Source organism: Poecilia latipinna, unplaced genomic scaffold (genome assembly GCF_001443285.1).
Source record: "Poecilia latipinna isolate Pla-1442-1.1 unplaced genomic scaffold, P_latipinna-1.0 Scaffold9, whole genome shotgun sequence".
Lineage (NCBI taxonomy): Eukaryota > Metazoa > Chordata > Actinopteri > Cyprinodontiformes > Poeciliidae > Poecilia > Poecilia latipinna.
The window spans coordinates 543,431-558,376 of NW_015112625.1; the positions used below are offsets into that span (position 1 = coordinate 543,431).

At 40.3% G+C, this 14,946-nt stretch overlaps 3 protein-coding genes across 5 annotated transcripts in view; 1 reads left to right on the forward strand and 2 right to left on the reverse strand.

Annotated features, from left to right (window-relative positions):
• Positions 1-2,494, forward strand: part of lin7a (lin-7 homolog A (C. elegans)) — a 37,141-nt gene extending 34,647 nt beyond the window's left edge. For both annotated transcript variants that reach the window (XM_015028926.1, XM_015028934.1), the window contains exon 6: positions 771-2,494. In XM_015028926.1, coding sequence (XP_014884412.1) covers positions 771-795 — 25 coding nt within the window. In that variant the 3' untranslated portion in view covers positions 796-2,494. The remainder of the gene's footprint in view (positions 1-770) is intronic.
• A 3,119-nt stretch (positions 2,495-5,613) lies between these two features.
• myf5 (myogenic factor 5) lies at positions 5,614-8,339 on the reverse strand. Its single transcript, XM_015028633.1, has 3 exons — positions 7,821-8,339; positions 6,974-7,046; positions 5,614-6,792 (listed from the first exon to the last, which is right to left on the reverse strand). Exons 1-3 carry the CDS (start codon positions 8,271-8,273, stop codon positions 6,596-6,598), a joined length of 723 nt encoding a protein of 240 aa, XP_014884119.1. The 5' UTR covers positions 8,274-8,339; the 3' UTR covers positions 5,614-6,595.
• Positions 8,340-11,769: 3,430 nt separating this feature from the next.
• Positions 11,770-14,538, reverse strand: myf6 (myogenic factor 6). 2 transcript variants are annotated; one of them, XM_015028958.1, is made up of 3 exons: positions 13,941-14,538; positions 13,610-13,703; positions 11,770-12,133 (listed from the first exon to the last, which is right to left on the reverse strand). In XM_015028958.1, the coding sequence occupies exons 1-3, from the start codon at positions 14,457-14,459 to the stop codon at positions 12,024-12,026; spliced, it is 723 nt and encodes a 240-aa protein (XP_014884444.1). In that variant the 5' UTR covers positions 14,460-14,538; the 3' UTR covers positions 11,770-12,023. The 2 variants fall into 2 exon arrangements, with proteins under 2 accessions (XP_014884444.1, XP_014884451.1); XM_015028965.1 differs by having other exon boundaries at positions 13,610-13,700; positions 13,941-14,535.
• Between the last annotated feature and the right edge of the window lie 408 nt (positions 14,539-14,946).

Genomic DNA, 14,946 nt, shown 5'->3' on the forward strand with positions numbered 1-14,946 from the left:
AATTAAAAATGTATTTTTGAACCATAAAAAATGGTTCAAAAATAAAACGAACAGTTCAAAATGTATATTGGTAACTGTTTCTATCTGTTCAGTCCATAAACTAAGCCTGGGATCAAAAATGTATTGAAGATGTCATTAGCAGAGACAGATGGTTCTACAGATTCTTGGCTAAATGGCTAAAAAATAAAATCAATACTTACAAATAAAAAAATGGTTAGGAAGCGCATTACAAACCTTTGGTTGAAATGGCGCGTTAAATTCAAGTCGAATGGTAAAATCTTGTTTTGATTGGACTCTACTCACAAAACAGTTTTTTGTTTTGTTTTATCTGTATTACATTATTTATGCCCATTTGAGGACATTTTGTATCCACCAGATTCTTGTAGGATGGAGCTTTAAATGTCAGTTTCTCATAGGAAACACATCTCCAACTTTTCAAGTGTTTGTATGACAAGTTGGCGACAGGCAAGCATCCAGGTTCTCTGTGGCCTTTCTGTAATCCCTGAACATCAGTTGGCTTAAACTTGGCACATTGCCTGTGTTGGAAGGTATCTGGGAGCTTGTAACATGCCTTTGCTGAGGAGTTGCAGTTATCTGAAAAGAGATCTTGTTTTATCGACCACAGAATTTTGCTCCAGCTGCCAAGCTGATGCCACCTGAGTGCAGCTTAATTTTGCATGCTCTGGAGGGGAAAGGTTAGAGAGGACTCTGGGTGAATGTGAAGTCGTGGCTCTCAGCTTGTCTTTTTCCGTCTGCTTTGTGACCCACAGGTTGTTCCAGAAGAAGAAGAAGTAAAAGCCCTGCAGGGCGGATCTCACAGATCGCCTACATGCGCTTAGGATCCCAAAGGAATCTCTTTGCAGTGGAGGAAATCAGCAAAAACGCTCTCCTGACTTCCTCTTTCTCCCTTCCAGTGAACCACCGATTACTGAGCAAAGAGAGAATTTGGTGTGAAACTGGTGCTTTGACGAACATGCTGAAAGTTGTCCGGTTTAACTTTGTACTCCCTTTTATAGTTTTCTGTTCCCCAATTGTGGATTTTTAAATCTCCCCTTCTTTTTTGCATTTGTTGCTTTCTTTTTTCCCCAGTTGCTCATTTTTAACCGCTCCATCTAATATGCAGTAGAGCTTCAGCCATTTTTGCCATAGATCTCATTTGTACCGTGGTGTTTCGATCAAATCCTCAATTCTGGTGCTTGTGTCCCACATGAATGATTTCTCGTTCCGTTTTTCGATAAACTGTTTTTTACCTTCTATACTGTAGCAAGAACAGATTTTATATCTTGTAGTTTTAGCAATAAAACACATTGTTTGGTTCAGTTCGTGACTAAATACGCGCGCAGAGTTAATGAGTGATTGAGATCGCAGTAAAGCAAACAGAGTTGCATTTACTGTAAGGCAGCTTCCGAATTCAAATCCACTGCACCGTTTGAAGAGAAATGTAAAATTACTGTGCGATATTTATAAGAAAAAAAACCTTCAAATCAATAATCTCCCCTGAAATTTATCTAGAAAATATATAAAAGAGATATATCAAACTTCTGTTCCCGACAGACTAACAGAATGTCATCCAATTGCATAGAGTATGCTAGAATTATGTTTATTTTTCAGAATATTGTATATTACACTAGATTTAAAGTTTTATCATTTCATATATATTCTTTCTTAAACATACGGATTATTTAAAAATGTCTTGTTGAATAGAGAATAAATCTGTGTTTTTCCCTTTTTAACAATCATGAATGGAAGGCTTGGGATTTAATTTACTGCCTCTTAAAAATTATTTTTTTTTTCAACAGTAACGTATCGGATCTACAACATGACAGTGATAACCTTCCCATTAGGCCCGTCTTTACTTCTGTTCCCTCCTTTGCTGCCAACTGCTCCCTTTTTTTGTCAGACTTTTGTCTTTTCCGTTTTAAAGTTTTATATTTTGTCTCTTTTCTGTTGTTGACACTCCTTTCTTTGATTCCCTGGCCATGTGAGTTTGGCTCTGGATTTTCTGTCCTACATTTTATTCCAAAATTAATCCCAGACTTTTAAAAACATCACTTTCTGAACATATTTTGAATGATAAAAGAATCTAGGTCATGTAAAAAAAAAGTTAAAAGGCCATAGGAATGATTTTTTGTGTGTGTGTTATGGTCAGAAGTTTACATACACTCACCACTGGCGAGAATCTGGTTAAATTTGAGCTTTTAATGATTCATTTAGCCAGAATTATAAAACAATAGCATCTTTTGTGGTTGAAACACTTACATTTTTAAACTTGTTTCTCTGTGTGTAGTGACACTGGTGTTCCAGGATCTTTGAGTTTATGAACAAGTTCAATTGGACAAAGATCATATCAAAATTTGCTTAGCCACGAATATAGGAGGCTAACATCACACTTTGAGTGACCCTCTCAAAACATCAATTCTTTTAAACTCAATTCATGTGTTTAAATTTGCTTGAAGTTGCATCTTTTTTGATCAATCAACCCTGAAAAAGAAAACAGGCAAAAATGATGACATTAAAGCACATGGTGACTGTAAGCAAGCTTCTGACCAGAACTATAAAATATCGCAGATTAGACACCATTTTGAATAACACATATAATTCAGAGCATTCCCCAAAAACAATGCGGTACCTATGGTGATATTCTATGTTGGACTCAAACGTATTTGTCCCTGAATCACTCTCCAAAAATACGAAAAAGAAGTGAAATATCATTTTTGTATCTTTAAAACACAGGTACTTTTTCATAATTGATTTACACTTTGAAGGATGATAGTCCTGTATCGTAAAGATGACACACACAAAAAAATACAAACTGTTGATATGCAATTGTTATACATACTATATTTGTATAAATAAATATATGTTCTCGTGGACAGTGTGCTGCTTTGTTGTCTCTTCCGTCCGGATTTGATAATCCTGTCTAAGAGAGGAAGTTTGATTAAATTCTTAATGTAAGCACCTGGTTTTAAAGTTGCTGTCTTCTGGTCAGGCTTTGCAGCTCCTTTCTCAATCCGCCTCAGGACAGATTAAACTCACGTACGTCACGTTGATGTGTGACGTACATGAAACACCTCACCCTTGTGGTGTGACCGAGAACTACAGCTGACAGCTTTCACTCCTTGCTGTTTTTCCACTCTCATATCAATCAGCAATGACTGAGAAGTGACAAAAGTTTCTCTTTGTTATATCAAAGTTTTCATTTCTAGCAACTCTGCTGGACTGGAGCTGACTCTGTGGGGCTGCATACATGTGTGGAGGTTATTGTAATACAGGCCCCTGTTGGAATGTTTCATAGCAACACGTCAGCAGCGAGGGAGCCCGTTGCACTGATTGTGTTCGCCTTCAGGCGCTGCTACTCTCCGAGTATCTTGGTGCAAATAGAGAACAGAAATCTGCATTTGATAATAGAGGAATAAAAGCCTGTCTGGCTCAGAGGCAGAAGTGGATTTGCAGAGCTTAAATACAACTCCGGTTCTGGTTTCACAGATGAAAGAATTCTGTAAAATCAAACTGACAACTGTAATCGCCAAAATATAAAACAGCATCACAGAAGCTTTCTGAACATGTCGAGTGCAATTTTAAAATACTCTGTATTAAATTATCAAGTTTTTTTATTTGAACGATTTCATCAGCAGATCTGCTGTTAACGAGCCCATTCTGTCAGTGTAAATAACTCAGCTCTTATTTATGTCATTAGAAATAAACTGCATAAACAAATCAAACCAGCCCATGAAGACAGATCCAGATCCAACAGTCCTTTCAATCCAAATTAAAACATAATGCAGTCAAATGCAGCAGAAGATGTATTGCCAGTTGCTAAAAACGAGGAAGAGAGCTGCAGACATGCAGAGATACATGATCCATTGTTTTGCAGCAATCTCCCCTGAGAAGCATGAGAATTCAAAGTTAAGACAAAGAAAAGTGACGGAGTGAATTTGTTTCTGTTCCCTCATCTGGATAAAATATATCTATATTCCCTGCTTTCTTACCTGATATTTGTCCTGCACTTTGCACTTTCATAAAAAACTAAGATCTGGGTTAAACAACTTTTTCTCATTTCATTTTTTTGAAGAAGTTTTGATTGTAGGTTCTTCCTGTCATAAGGCTGTTAGTTAGCCTTGGCTGCCTCCCTTGGCTCTTATTTCCCTTATTCCTGGTTGAATAACTATGGGAGCAATACAATAAAATCCAAAGAAACGTAAAATACAAACTGGCTCCAGACACTCTGAGACATTTCTACATGAATCAGAATCAGTTAAATCTAAAATAGTTCACACTTCTGGCAGATTTTGATTTTATATAATATATTTCTTCTGACTGAAAGTAATGTTAACGTTTTTGGTGGCCCAGTCAAAGCTCTGATTTAAATTTAATAGAGGATCTGTGGGCAGAACTAAGGATGAGAGTCGTGCCGAGGAAGCATGTTAACCTCACAGACTTGGAGCTCATTCCAAAAGATAATTAAAAAATAGTAGAAACAAGCATGGACTTAACTGTATGTCATCCATCTTGCTTTTTGCTTCAACCAACCTGAATGATATGACTGAATTACTTCCTTATGCACTCACGTTTCGCAGAATCCCGCAAATTACCTAATTAAGTAATACATGTGTTTTGACGCAGAGAGACATTTTAAGCAGTGATTTAAAACTGCGTTCCTCAAGGCAGTGACCTGCAACTCTTTGGCTGTGTCCCTTGTCCTACACATTTGAATTAAATGGCCAAACTTCCTCAGTAGCACGCAGTCAGGCTCCACAAAGCTCTGCGAATGAGCTAATATTGGAGTCAGGTGTGCTGAAGCAGAGAGGTTGCAGGACACCGGCTCAGTAGGACTGGAGTTTAATGCGTGTGCACTACCGCTGTACATTGGGACTCTGGTAAGCATGTAAAATTCAAAATCAAAATCTGCAGTTTAAAACATAAAAAAACCAATCACTCTTAAGTGTATGTACATTTATTCAATGGAGGAAATATCCACTACTTACTTTTTTTTTTAAATTTATTTTAAGGCACAACAATTCCTTACTAAAGCACTTTTAATTTTGAATTGATTCGTGTGCAAAGGAGGATTTAATTCATAACCCATGAATTATAAATAATTCATGGGTTATGAATATGCCTTTCTCTTAACCATCTTTCAAAATGTTGTCATCCACTATTTTTTGTGAATAACAACAAAAAAACTAAGGTAGATGATATATAAATAAGATACATTTTGCAGAAAAAAGAATGTTTAATGAAAGTTATATTAATTCCTTTTTAGATTATACTTCTGCCATTAAATGTAGGTTTTACTTTATTATTATTTTATACATTTTTACAAGTGATGGAAATAAGCATCAAGAAAGTTGTAAATTCATTACTTGATCATTATTGTTGTTAGTATTATGATCAATGTAGTCAAGTCAGACTTACTATTATATATCAGATTATATATTAATTCTTTCATTTCTTCAAGTAACTTAAATCTCTAGTCTGCTTGTTTTTTAATATCAGATCAGAAAATGAAAAGTAGCAAAAAGCACATTTAGGGAACCAAAAGTTTTATTTTTAAATTTACCAGTGGTGCATTAAAAACACACACACACACACACACACACACACACACACACACATAGCTTACTTGGAGCCCAATAAGACCTGACCACCCCCTCCCTAAGTCACCCGATAAGTACCATCAGAGGCCATCTGTTCTCCACACTAGTGCTGGTGGTATAATGAGGGGCGCTAATGATGGCTCACATTTGGTTAGAGTGAGCAAACAGGTACACAGAGTGTAGAAAACCACACCAGCACCTTAAAACTAGTGAGATACTTCCATTTGTTTCCTTGATTACATTGCAAGGGGCATTTTTCTTATTTTTCTGGAATGAGTACATAGATTTTAAGATAATCCACGAACGAAAGGCCACATGAGTGATCACAGCAGCACAAAATAACAAATGATGTCAGCTGACCTCAAATGTGATCCTGAAGCCTTGTTAGCCGCAGAGAGGCGAGACTATCACGGACAAACTCTGTGTTTAACTCTGTCAATTTTGCCACAGCACCAAAATTCATTGGAACTCAAAGGAATCTGTTATTCTAATTGAGCATTTTAGATTTTCTTTAATGAAAACTGGAAAACACAATTGCAAACAGACTAAATGGGGAGTAATAATCACACAAATATAAAGATGAAAACTATAAATGTGCTTCTGCCTTTCTGAAAACTCTGCTGAACGTGAATAATACATAAGCCATAGAAAACTTAAAGCCCTCAGAACGTTTAAACATAAAGTTTAATAAACACAACAACATGGACTGAAAAAAACATAACATTTTAAATATTTTAAAACTGAATAATGCATCATTACATTAAATATGTCACATTGGGTATTATAGCTCATGTAGAATAAATTGGCGTTATATTACATATTTACAAAATCTCATGTAAAAAATGAAAGATATTTGCCACGGCTCCTCAGACTTTGCTGTCCTTATCCGCTTTGCACAAAAAACTTCTTACTATCACTTTGTCACAAGAGCAGCTGGCGTCTGAAGAAACTGTCGTGCCCCCGCGGCAATCTATCCACATCGAAGCGTGGGTTTCCCTTCACAGGACGTGGTAGACGGGCCTGGAGCCCGGGCTCTCTGGCGTGCAGGGCTGGGACTCAGAGCTGCCGGGCGAGAAGGTGGGCAGGTCCCTCAGAGAGGCCGGTCCACAGCCGGACTCTGCTGAAGACAGGCGGTCCACGATGCTGGACAGACACTCCAAACTGGAGGCGCCGAGGGCTTTGTCATCCATACCGTCTGAAAAAGACAAAAAACGACACAAACGTTACTCACTTACGCCTTAACTAAGAGGTCATTTTAGCAGGTTTCAAGAGAAACAGCTACCCTTTATAATAAAGTAAAAATCATTCCTATGCTACATTTAAATAAACAATGTCCTCTGTTTTAATTAGTTGAACAATTAATAATACGGTCTTACCATTCTTTGCAAACGAAAAGCCATTACGGTAGTTTGCATTCAGGTGTTGCCACACTGGACTGTTGCTTCCCGCCTGTGAGAACACAAGAAATCAAATTGACCCAACAAATATCTCTCAAAACAAGCTGACATCATGTATGGTTGCATACAGGAATCCTGAGCAGGACCAGGCCAAGAAAGTACAAAAACAGCCAGTGTCCTTTATCATATTCTGGACGGGCTAATAAATCCTAAACTCCAGCATTATTGGGGCTTCTTTATTTCATGTCCACCTTGAAGTCAAAGTGGCCCGGGCGCACTCCCCCTCCCTTGCCCAGCCTGGAGCGTGGCGAATCGATTGCATCAGTGGAAGCAACACCGGTTTGTGCAAGATGACACTTTCTCCGAGTAAATCTGCAGAAAATCCTGGCAGTGGTGCAGATACATGCAGTCAGGATGGAATGCGGGGGAAAGCGCCCGAGTTCTACTGCCAGACTAAAGTAAGGTGGATTTAGTTGGGTTTATTGGGGCCATAAAGTGTTTGGTGGTGGGAAAGCCATTAGTCCACTGGGTTATTTTTAATAATCTGATACATGGTCAGACTAAGTGTTAAAAGAATTGAAAAGAATGGATAATGGAAACTCAACGAGGTCAGAGCAAAGGCTGTAGAATAGGTGTTGCATTATAACACTACAACCTGAAAAAAGAAAACTCCTAGAAATTCAGGTGGTAGGTTTCTAAGCAATCTGGATAATGAAATCTTGCAAATCTGCTGCAGCACCATAATTATCATGCACTGCTTGTTCTTAACTGAATTGGTTTTATAGCCACAAGTAAACCCAATAAACATACTGGCAAGTGGTCTTACCATGCTGTCAGAGCAGCTGGACAGTGGGCTGCCTGGCTCGGAGCTGCTCTCTCCAGGTAGGCTGTAAAAGCTCTCCACCTGCTCCCGCAGCAGTTCCTGCAGGCTCTCAATGTACTGGATGGCGTTGCGCAGGATCTCCACCTTGGGCAGGCGCTGGCTGGGGTTGGCCGAGGTGCAGCGCCTCAAAGCCTCAAAAGCATGGTTCACTTTCTTCAGCCGTCGGCGCTCCCGCATGGTGGCGGCCCGCCGGCGGTCCACAAAGCTGGATTTGCGTTTGCAGGCCTTGCAGGCCCACTGGAGGCAATGTCCGGGCTGGTGAGGGGCACCGGGCACGCGGACGTGCTCGTCCTCCTCGGAGCCCGTGAGCTCCATGCTGGTGCCAAACTCCAGGCTGTCTGGAGAGGAAGCACAAGCTCTGTCGTAGTAGAGCTGGGACGGGGAGAAGACGTCCATGGCTTGGTAGAGAAAAGGCGTCAGGATAGAACGAAGGAGGATAAAGTTGCTGGGTGAAAGAGAGGAGACCTCTGAGTGATATGAGGGGTCTGTTGCCCCAGACCCCCCTTATATGCCCCTAGGCTAAAGCCCAGGGCCTACATTGGTCAGATCTAATTACCATGGCCCATTGGCCCAGCCAGAAGGCAGGCTGGAGTTTGTTCAGTTCCCTCCCTGCCTCATCCCTACCACCACCTCACCCCCCAGTACCCTGCAGAGTTTCCCACATCTGCACCTACTGGTGTTTCCCACTCATCCCCATTTTCACGATGAACGCTGGGCATGCAGCTTTCCAAGGTGTTTCAAACTCCATCTGCTTTTTTTCTCAAGAGTCTTTTGGCTTCATTTGATTTAGCTAATCTGTAAGTAGCCCCATGTTGTACCTTACAGCTACACTTTGCTAACAAAACAACCGAGGGCTCGATCTGTTCGGCCAAAGTGTGCAGCAAAGCAGGGCGACCTCTTCCAGCAGTATGCTGGCCAGTCGTTACCGTGGAGACCACAGCGTTGCAGATGCAGCCCAGCTGCAAGGGAAGGTGTAACATTTCAAGCCCCAGCTAATTCACAAAACAGTGGCAAACCGTCTAAATGCCAAATCTCATCATTTAAGGTGCTGCAAGAGACCGCTGACCCCTGTTTGCCAAAGCTCATTAAAACTAATGACACCGCTGTGTACCTCAGCTCCGTGGACCAAATTTTAACCGTTAAAAGGTAATGACGCAGGTTAAGCACCACATTACAGCACCGAACAGATGGCCATGACGGTGCAATCGTTTTTATTCAAGTGGACGACCAACAGCTTAACAGGCTTTAAACGCAGAGCTGTTTTTGGTTGGAAATCTTGGCATCTCAATTCAAGGTTTGCACTTGGATTCTGTACTTTTTATTTTATTTGTTGAAAGATTCTGCTTAACTTAATGTGGTCATTGTCAAACATACTGCAATTTACATAACAGAGTAAATAAAAAGGTGTGTAAAAAAGTGAATTTATTTAGGAATTAGACACCTTACTGTCTAATTCCTTTTCATATCTGCACTTAGACAAAGCACAGGAAACCATGGCCGGCCTTTCTCCTGTCTGACCTCGCTGGGATTTGTGTGTTGCTGATGACACCATATAATTGTCATTAGTCTGTGAAGGCAGTGTTTTAAAAGTCAGAGCTGATGAAAGGTGGGATGCTATAACAGGGGGATGAGGTGGGGGATCAAACCTGGAAGCTGAGCGCTCCGAGTTGCCCGAACTTTCCTTCAACATCTTGCCATGAGAAGCGTTCAGATTTGCAGGGTTTGGCAGCACACTTCTCTCTGCTCACTGCCAAACAAATGGTGTTGCCACTCAAAATGTTATTTTGTCAGTTTTCTTTTTTTCCATTTCTTTTGCTTCATACTGAGTGAAAAATAATCCTGAGAGATTTTTTTTTTTGATATTTCACTCTGCTTTTCAACAGGCATTAAGCTCCTTAATTCATAAATATGCAGAAAAATAATATTTAAATATAACAGCAGATTAATACAAATTTTAATTAATTTTTTTTTAATTTTTCTTTATGTTTTTGTACTCATTCTGAAAAAAAAATATGCTGCGATAACGATAAACAGGGTTATCAGACGTGGAGGAGGTGGGACTAAAACAACACCCCCTGCCCCTCACTTAACTCTGCCTTTGACCCTTGAGAACAACAGAAAAGCAACCCCAGAAAGTTCCCAAGAGACCAGTCTGGGACGGAGATCACATCACAGCGCGCCAGTATAATCTCCCTGTCCGCATCCAAAAAGTGCGCCATGTGCTGCGCCAATCAACCTCCGGGGCTCAATTAGGCAGGTTTTCTCATTGACGATGTCGTTCTCAGCCTCTAAAGCCGCCTTTGATCCTCTGAGCATCTAAACAAGCTGCGGCAGGGCCGATGTCTTCTTCAGCTGTGGCCCCTCGGACAAACTCTGCAGTTCAGGGGCTGATAGTCCTGCGTGTTTTCTTAGGTGTGAGCGGTTCCCAGAGAACAGGGCTGGCCAAACGTTTTGGCACATTGTGAGAAATATCCGCATTGTATCCTTACGAGCTGTCAGCGGTACAATTACCCGAAGCGGCGCAGCTCAGGCTGACAGTCTGTTCATTTTAGGTGGAAATTAAACGAAAGAGAAATTTAAGCCTAAATTTGTTCACATCCCTGTCAGATTTGGGTACAAATACGCTAAATAAATATTATTGTGTCGTTCAGATATTCAATCATACACGTTGTTTTTGATAGAAAATGCCAATAATAATCTATTTATACCTTTTTATTGTTCTATAAGAAATTATTATAAGCATTAGTAAAGTGGATATGTGCAGCGTTTTACATCTTTCTGCTGGTATTTTTATGAATAGTAGTTGGTTGTTGAGCTCCAACTATTTGGGATTGGGTGGCATCCCTGCTATTACCTTAATCTGCTGCTTCTTCTGCAGACAACTGAGCCAAACATATTTATAGGAGTGTAATTCGTTGAGTTAAAGTCACTTTTTACAAGTAGAAAAAAAAAAATCAAAATTTCACATTAACTGTTCCAAATGACTCTCTAAAAAGTCTTGGTGAGAGTCTGTAACATCCTCAAGCAGTTACTCAGCATACACAGATCTCTACAGAGGAAATAACCTTCAAATGTAAGCACTGTTTGAAGAAACTTCCTGTAAACTGAAACCCGGAGTAACATTTCTTCATGTTCTACCTAGCTATTTTCTTTACCGAGTCGATGCTATTGCTTGGTCTTCTGTCCTTAAACCTGGTGAGCAGCTGTGACATTCTGCATGAGGCTTTATCTGCCTGAGTCCCAAAGGTCAACGAGCACGGTGAGTCGTCTGCAGAGATCAGAGCGAGCCATCGTGCAACACGACATCAAGCATCAAACCCCGTCCCCTTCTCTGTCACGTAAATACATGACAAACAGGACCGATTGGATTTCCAAGCCACTGGCATTGAGCCACGCATTTCATGTAAGCGCTTTGTCATGTGACGAAGACTCAAGCGATGATGAATTAAGACCAAACGGCTAAAATAACTGTATTAACCCACTGGGGTTTGCACTCGTGCTTGGAGCCCAAGTTTCCGTGTTCCCAACATGTGATAGGGGAGGAGCGTGGAGGCACGCAGTGTTTGGAGGAGACTCAGATTACTGCAGTGGGATCAGGCCTGCTGGTGAACAAAGACAAGCTCTCTGGCAGCGAACCGCTCCACAGCGGTTTCGGCAGTTTTTATGGACTTCTAATAGCCATGAACGCTGGTGTGAGTGCTGAGTTTTTTTACTACTTGTGTTTGCTTTTCCTTATAAGCAACTAAGTGACAAATACTGGCATGATGCAAATTGTAAAATGAACAAAGAATGTCTTTGTTTTTCAAAAATCTGATCAATTTTTGAAAGACAAAACATCAACGGGGCAGCCGTCAGCATGCAGTTGAAGTCTGAAAAACTGTACAAACAACGCACAACAGAGTAAGTGATTTATTGTTGGTCAGCTATGTGTACAAATTTTCAAATAAAATGCAAAGTTTCAACAATCTGTTTAGCTTTGAAAGCAAAATAAATACATTCATAAATCATGTCAATATAAAATATGTACAAATTTTTGACCTCCTGTTTCAAGTGAGAAAAAGCCAAAATGATGCATCACAACCAGACAAATTAGAAGCAAAACATTGGAAATTTTAAATAAAACAAGAAAAAGCTCTTCAGACTGTTTCAGTTTTCTGAGGATTCAGCGGAAAAGTTGAGTTTCTCATCATTTGTGATGCTGTCCACAATTGAGGACAGACGCAGGAGGCTGGAGGACGCAGAAGACTCACTGGTCACTGGAAGCAAAGAAAAGTGTGTTACTTATGTTTTTAATCAGAAGAAATAGGAAGCCAGGGTAATATGCTTGTATGATGTACAAAAAGTTGACATTTGCTGTCAAAAGACAAAATGTCAACCAAACCTTGTTTGACAGTGAAGTCAATCAATCAGCGTGCATAAATACCGCTTCAACATGGACCATTAACTTCTAATTAATTTGCACAATGGTTGAACAATTGATTTATATGTACTCTTTGCTTCTGTCTTTACCATGATCAACACTGGGAGCACTGCACATTGTGCGTCTATTTGTGTAATTGTCCTGGATGCATAACCTCTATTGATAGAATTATTTAGACAAGAAAAACTACAGTGAAAGTAGCTTTTAGCTGACATGTTCTGTCCAAATTTAGACCAAAGACATTGAAAATGAGTCCCATAATACACATTTTGATGCAGACAGTGTTTAATGAAATGTATATTAATTTATATAAGTAGAGCAGAGCAGGACATAGCTCTTTTTCCTTTCGGCCCATAAGCATTGGGATTTCTGTGAATACATTATCACAAATCTGTGTCTATCTACAGCAAAGTGAAAAATCTCAGGTATGTTATAAGAAAAAGAGAGAAATGAACATACCAGAGGATGACCAAGAGCGAGATTGGTTTACCAAATATCTGAGATGTTGAACAACTTAAAGTCATAAACATCCTACCAGTGTGAGCCCACGCTATAACAGTGGAACGTGGTTCATTGTCCACAAAACTTAAAAATATAGCACGTTAGACATGGCGAAGTTTAAAATGTGTCACTTGTACCCTCACCTGCTCTTGTAAGATGTAACTTAGACAAAAAACCTTGGCACCAAAACAAAACATGAGGTGCAGGTCCACAAATGTGATCCCAATCTACGGAGGATTCGGTCCACTAAACACTATTTAAAAACAAAGACATTTCCGACTTTAATATCATAATTAATGCCGATGGGTTCGTGAGAGGAACCAGCATCGATAATAAGTGTGAAGCATGAAGGAGGAACTTTCTGGAGGAACAAGTCAGATTTAAGTGTTTTATTTTTTTCGTGGCCATGAAAGAATATAAATCAATGTAAAGAAAACAAGAAAGTCTAAATGTCCAGATCAATATCTCCTGCAAATCCCACTGACAGACAATATTTTCAACTAGAAAAATTCACTTCATGGCAAAGGCAACAATGATGCAACTCCGCTAAACAATTTGTGTCACTTGCAAAAAGTGAAGAAGCATCATCTGCTCAATGATGAAAGTATGAAAACTATTGATTATTGGGTTTGCATCAGCTCAAACTGCCTTACGACACTTCTGAACAAAATCTGCTTTTGTCTTTTGGCCTGCAGGTGGTCACAGCGGTTAGCTTTGCCAAGCCTGAAAGAAATGAGAATCTGCACATTGCCGGTTGTGGCAATACTCTGTTTGTTAGCTGCTAATTGCAAGAAATTGCTGACAGATGTACCTTCTCTCTGGTTCATTACTGCGTTGGAATGATCAGCAGAGGTCCGCCAGGTCTCAGAGGACTTCTTCCATTGATACTCATCGCTGGCAAGCTGCTGAAGCAAGACAGGAAGATTTTACTCATCCTACAAATCTGGAATTCCTAAATGCTCATATAAATAAACTATACACAGTAACAAAACGGGCAAAAATCCATTTAAAGTTCAAGTATGGACTTTGATGTCATTTGAAAGTCATTTCGTTCCCCCAGGCGCACATTGGAACAGATTTAGAACATCAACTGGACGCCAGGAGGAATTTCCTCTGAGGAGAGTGAATCAGTAAAAGCTTACATTAAGCTCTTTGGTGTTCAAGGAAGTTCCGTTTTGAATTTTCTCCTGCTCATCCAGAGTCTGCAACAGGTCCTGTAGCCTTTCAATGTAACTTATGGCGCTGCGTAAAATCTCCACCTTGGGTAGTCTCTGGTTGGGATTGGCCACGGTCTTCTTCTTTAGCGCGTCAAAAGCTTCGTTGATCTTCTTCAGCCTTCTCCTCTCCCGGAGCGTGGCGGCCTTGCGTCTGTCCGTCGGTGCCGACTTTCTCTTGCAGATTTTGCAGGCCCACATGAGGCACTGGCCCTCGCAGTGTGACTGGAGACCCGGAGGGGCAAGCACATGCTCCTCTCCGCTGCTTTCCCCCCCTGTCTCCGACGGGACATTGTCCTGGCCTGGGGACAGCGGGCTGTCATTGCTGTTGGAGTACAGAGGAGAGACCCCTGCGATGTCTATGTGTTGTAAAGACCCATGATCCGCTTCCTCCAAGTAACGCAAATCGCTGAAAAGATAAGTGCTGGTCTCAAAAAGGTCCATCATATTGTTGCGTCCTTCTCTCCGTTTTGACAGTGGAACTCTGGCATTTAAATAGAGCAGCGGGGACACAGTCAACAGACTTATATATAGAATGTGAAACTCTATCCAACACTGGCTGCCACACTGCAACAAGCATATTAGTTTTGAATGGGTCTCGGCCGCACACTGACTTTGTGTTGGGAATAAATACGTTGAGGCATTCAGAAGCTATTAAAGAGTCACCTCAAATTTCATGACAGGTGCTATAACTAAATACATCTGAACAAAATGGCTGCATTACGGTGTTATTTAATGTCTAAAAAGAAATCTGTTTCACTTTTCAATTGTACTTCAGAGGAGCAGCTAAGTTGTTGCCATGTTTAAAAAATGGCATAAATCATATCTTTCTTTGTATGAATTAACAATATTTCCACTTCTTTTCCAATAATGTAATTAACTGGGTGTCAAAGGCCAGTTTCCTTTTATAAGAAGGACAGAAAACATAGTTTTC

Coding starts and splice junctions, on each gene's coding strand:
- myf5 (XM_015028633.1), bottom strand. CDS start 8,273: ATGGACGTCTTCTCCCCGTCCCAGCTCTACTACGACAGAGCTTGTGCT. Junction 7,047..7,820: donor CCAGCTGCTCTGACAGCATG/GTAAGACCACTT, acceptor GTGTTCTCACAG/GCGGGAAGCAACAGTCCAGT. Junction 6,793..6,973: donor CTTTTCGTTTGCAAAGAATG/GTAAGACCGTAT, acceptor TGTCTTTTTCAG/ACGGTATGGATGACAAAGCC.
- myf6 (XM_015028958.1), bottom strand. CDS start 14,459: ATGATGGACCTTTTTGAGACCAGCACTTATCTTTTCAGCGATTTGCGT. Junction 13,704..13,940: donor TGAACACCAAAGAGCTTAAT/GTAAGCTTTTAC, acceptor GTCTTGCTTCAG/CAGCTTGCCAGCGATGAGTA. Junction 12,134..13,609: donor AGTAATGAACCAGAGAGAAG/GTACATCTGTCA, acceptor CTTTGCTTCCAG/TGACCAGTGAGTCTTCTGCG.